The sequence below is a fragment of the Vigna radiata genome, chromosome 1 (genome assembly GCF_000741045.1).
Source record: "Vigna radiata var. radiata cultivar VC1973A chromosome 1, Vradiata_ver6, whole genome shotgun sequence".
In the NCBI taxonomy this organism is placed as follows: domain Eukaryota; kingdom Viridiplantae; phylum Streptophyta; class Magnoliopsida; order Fabales; family Fabaceae; genus Vigna; species Vigna radiata.
In genome coordinates this window covers 10,798,222-10,803,370 of record NC_028351.1, presented here as the reverse complement: position 1 = coordinate 10,803,370, position 5,149 = coordinate 10,798,222, and the positions used below count along the sequence as shown (strand labels likewise).

Below are 5,149 nucleotides of genomic sequence, written 5' to 3'. Positions count from 1 at the left end.
TAATGATATATAATCTTTCACAAACCATTTTCCAATCTTCTCTCTCTACCTCTTTCTCACCAAATAAATATTAAATACACATTAAACATTGAAGAAGATTGTTTTGAGAAAACTAAAAAGGAAGTTGCAACCCCTAAGAACATAAAAAAGGTCATATATAGAATTGCAATAGATTCTATACTACAAAACCTAGTCCTGTGATTTTACCACACCTACAAAAAGGGTCACTCAAAAGATACCTTAAAATTTGACAAATTTAATTAATGCAAATCTCATTTTCTCAAACAGAAAGATGCATAATTAATAAATATTAGAATAAAAAAACAAAGAAATAATATCACTTTATACACATCAGTTTGGTACTTTTCTTTCTTAACTATGACTGTTTCATATCAGTGTGATCATAGTGTAATCATAGTAACAATTAAATGCTCCCTACACCATTCTTGAGCCAATTGACAACCTCTTTCATGTTAGGCCTCTTATCTGCGCTAGTATCAGTGCATCTAAGAGCTATTGTGATCACATTTTTCAACTGCTGCAAATCAAATCTTCCCTTCAGTTTTGGATCTGCTATATTGCCAAAGAGACCTTTGTTCACAAATGGTGTGGCCCATTGAACAATATCCCTTTTCACTCCTCCAGGAAATTTCTCAATGGGTTTCTTGGCACTGATTATCTCCAACAGTAGAATTCCAAAGCTGTAAACATCACAACTCTCAGATACTTTTCCCCACATAGCATATTCTGGTGCCAGATATCCTAGGGTGCCTTTAACCTTTGTGGTCATATGGGTCACACCATCTGGTACCAGCTTTGCAAAACCAAAATCAGCAACCTTAGCTTGGAATTCAGAATCCAGAAGAACATTGCTCGCTTTTATATCTCTATGTATGATGTGAGGAGTTGACTCATGGTGCAAATACCTTATGCACAAACATCAATTGTGTCAAGACTTTTGCTCAGATAGTCAAGAAGTAGAGTTTAAACCTATCTCAAACTCATAAAGTCAGTCGATTTGTAAAATGAGATTTAAACTCCACTTGTATATTAAGAATTGGCTTTATCTGGTTAATATGAAACTTTCAGTTGCAATTTGAAATCATGAAAGAAAAATATGGAGAAGGGAAACTTACAATAAGCCTTCAGCAGCTCCAATTGCTATGCTCATTCTTTTCGCCCAATCTAACTGACATTCCTTGGCAAGTGGACCATGCAAATGTGTGAGCAAGCTATGATTAGGCATGTAATCATACACAATCAACCTTTCATCTCCTCCTGCATAGAATCCCCTCAACCCCAACAGATTCTTATGCCTCACTCTTCCTAATACTTCCACTTCCACTGCAAACTCCATTTCTGCTTTGGCAGTCATTGTCTTCAATCGCTTCACTGCAATCTGCAGATTTTAAAATCTGTTCAAACCCTCATATTTTATGCAGTATACATCAGTTCATATGTTTAAACCAAAAACTGACATGATGCAGATTTAAATTTGTCCATGCAACAGAAAATATTCCATGGTTAAACTTTATATATATATATATATCAAACAAAAGTTCAGATATTTTGCCTGAACTCCTTTACTTGTTCGACCAAAATATACACTGCCAAATCCACCCTCTCCAATCTTATTATCTTGATGAAAGTTGTTTGTGGCTCTAAGCAACTCCTTCAAGGTGTACATTTCCCATGGATAATCCCTATTGTTCTTCTTCCTAGCAATTCTGGTAACAAAGAAAAAAGAACAAACAGATATATTAACTGAAAAAATATAAAATTATGATAATTCAAGCATGAAAATTAAGCAGGTATAAAAAGCATACTGAATTTTGCTTTGCCCTTCGTCTGAGAGGAAACAACAGTATTGCTTCAAGTTCATTGTTTGAAGGAAGAATCTTTAGAATCTTAGTTCAGTTTGACAGAAGAGAAAGTTGGAAGGGTTGAAGTTAAAAAACAAAATGAAAGATAGACTCAACTCAAACCCTGCAAGAAAGAAGCATAATAATGTGAAGCGGCAAATGCAAAGAAGACAGAAGATGTTTATGGTATCGACAAGGGACTACCTTGGAAGTCAAGGACTCTTAAGGTTAATATAAACAAATTCTGTGTATATTTTATGCATCAAATTGTGGCCTATGCCATTGTTTGCTAGCCTTCGTTAAGCTTCCTTTTTCATTGGAATTGTCACATTTTATATTACTTTTAATGTGAGCTTAATTACACAACAATGCACCAATTCGTCTTACTTCTTGTATAGAAAAATTGATGGTCCTGTTAGAGCTTGAGTTGGATATATAATTTTCACCAATGGAAAGTGATGCTGTCACTGCCATCCCAACTTTTTATCAACGGCGGAAATTTGGCAATGGAAGTAGATTCTATGTTTGGTGTAAACTAAGAAGATTTTTAATTCTGTAAATTTCTTGGTATTTTTCAGTTGGCAAAATGTCTCAATCAAACACAGTATATATATATTAGCTCTTACCCTTTCACACTCTTAAGCATACAACAATTTTGTTTTCGTAGTATTAATAAGTTTTATGGAATTTTCAAATTTATTAGTAGCTGATAAAGGAGGCTAAAGGGTCATTGCGTGTAACAATGGTGTGGAAATCATAGTAAATTTTCCGAAAAAGGTTGAAGTATATTCAAGTAACACAGAATATGGACTTTTAATGATTAATAGATTCTGTCTTTGTTGTATTATAATTTTGCCACCAACCATAGTAACTGGTCTGATTATTAAAAAAAGGCATGAGAGATTAAGTTAAACGAATCATTTGGTTTAGCTATATTATTAACACTTATCATGCGTCTAATCAAAAGTTGAGTCGTTGACCTTTTAATTTCTTTGCCGTTTTATTAGTTTGTCACTTCTTATTCACATGAATTCATCGAGTTAAATTAATATGCAGACTTAAATATGTTTTAAATTCTCCCTAATAATTTAGTTCTTAGCTTTATTTTTTCATTTAATGTTTTAAATAACGTTATCACTTATCAAAACTAAATGGAGAGAAGGATTATATTATATGTATTCATTTCTAGAAATAAGACTCTTTTAGGAATTAAAAAGAATCATACATTCTTTACATTTTTATCTTTTCAGTCATGTTTATATATATATATATATATATATATATATATATATATATATATATATATATATATATATATATTTATTTATTTATTTATTTTGTTCATCTTATATTTTCCATTTTTATCTCTTTTATTATTGAGATTTTTGTCAAAAATAAGAAATAGTTTGTTTCTACAAATAAATTAATGTCTCTAAGCTATGTTTAATGAACTATTTGATAAAAATCAGTTAAGACTAAATTAAAATCTGAATTGAAAGTAAATAAAATCTTGGACATTAATTTTGGAGACTGGTTTAATGTCTAATTTAGAAATTTGTTCAATAACAAAAAAATGTAATTTAAAACTAGCAATCCTTCTTTCTAAAAGAGCTCCTAATGACTGAATATTTTGTCTTTAATAAAATTCTTGTAGAAAAATAAAAAATAATATTATTCAATTTCGGATTATAATTATAAGAAATATTTTGGTCTGTAACTACATTATTTCTCTTGAAGGTGAAGTGGTATTTGTCAATAGTAAAATAAAACTGTCTTTGTAGCTGCATGTCGATACGTACAGCTTCAGTAACACCACACGTAAAGAAATTAATAATTTCAATTTTCTTATATAACCTAAAACACATGGCCAACTTGTTAACACATGCACATTATGAAAATCTGAGACATGTTGAATATATATATATATATATATATATATATATATATATATATATATGAAAACAGTGGCTTTCGGTTCCTACAAAAGCCAGTAAATTAGGGTGACAAGTCAAACACTGTCTAGATAAGAGATACTCCTTATGAATGGTTTATTTTTATAACTTTAATTATCAAATTTAACATCTTGAAAAAAATATAAATAATATCATACAGAGAGACAGATAACACGAAAAAAAAGTTATTATGGCCGGAGAAATAGCTACCAAATTTCACAATATAATATATAGTTCTTGAATACGAAGCTTTATTAAAAATATAATTTCACATAATTATCCTTTAGTTGCTATCGTTTTCGTCATTTTATTCTTCGAAATTCATGTAAATGAAATTGGAATATCCTTTTCTTCTTTAACCCATTCCAGTCCCTCATCCCTTCATCTATAATAATAATAATAATAATAATAATAATAATAATAATAATAATAATAATAATAATAATAATAATAATAATAATAATAATAGTAATAATAATAATAATAAAGTATTGCTTAATTAATATATATTATTTTTTCAAAGAGATGAAAAGAATGGATGCCGACGTTGAGGACGTGCAAGGTGGAATCCAAAACCATATTGGCTAATAATTCTCATTGGCACAAATAGCTTCTATTAGAGTCTTTATTTATTTAATTTAAATATAATGTTTAAACTTTGAGTAAGAAACTTGTAGACAATAGAATACATATACTACCATTTTATAATTCCACTCGTTTCCTTTACCAATGGCAGAATCAACTATGAAGTTTTCTCAGAATTTATAAAATAGTAAGAGAAATATAATAATTAGAGCTATTGGGTTTCAATTAAGGGAAAGGCCAAGAGAAGAACTCATGATAAAATAAATATTAAGATCTCTTCCTACTTCAAATGCAATGAGAACAAATGCATGAACCAGTTCAATTTTGATGGGTTATCTTCAGCATTGTTTGGGTCAATTTTGCTTCTGGACTATTTGTTTAGTGGTGTATGAACGGGTGTTGCTCCCTACACCTCCCCAAGTGGGACTTGTACCTCCCCATTAATTTAATTTATTTCAAAAATATTCTACACCTCCTTACTATTTTCTTTATTCCAAAAATACCCTACACCTCCCCACTATCATTAACAATCTTTCTCTTTCTCTCTCTACATTAATGGAGTATTCATGTGGTTCAGATTTGAATTTGTAACATACTACAAAATATAAAATTCAGAGGAAACTTCAATATCAGTACTTCTACCATTTCCATTTTATAAAATTAAAAGTTAGATGCAAATACAAAATAATAAACATAATAATATTAATAGTAAATAATGATATATTATTATTATTATTATTATATACTAAC

General features: G+C 29.7%; 1 protein-coding gene across 1 annotated transcript; it reads right to left on the bottom strand.

The window, feature by feature from the left end:
* Positions 1–424: 424 nt before the first annotated feature.
* Positions 425–1,882, bottom strand: LOC106757402 (PTI1-like tyrosine-protein kinase At3g15890). Its single transcript, XM_014640071.1, has 4 exons — positions 1,827–1,882; positions 1,574–1,727; positions 1,137–1,399; positions 425–926 (listed from the first exon to the last, which is right to left on the bottom strand). The coding sequence occupies exons 1-4, from the start codon at positions 1,880–1,882 to the stop codon at positions 425–427; spliced, it is 975 nt and encodes a 324-aa protein (XP_014495557.1).
* Positions 1,883–5,149: the final 3,267 nt, after the last annotated feature.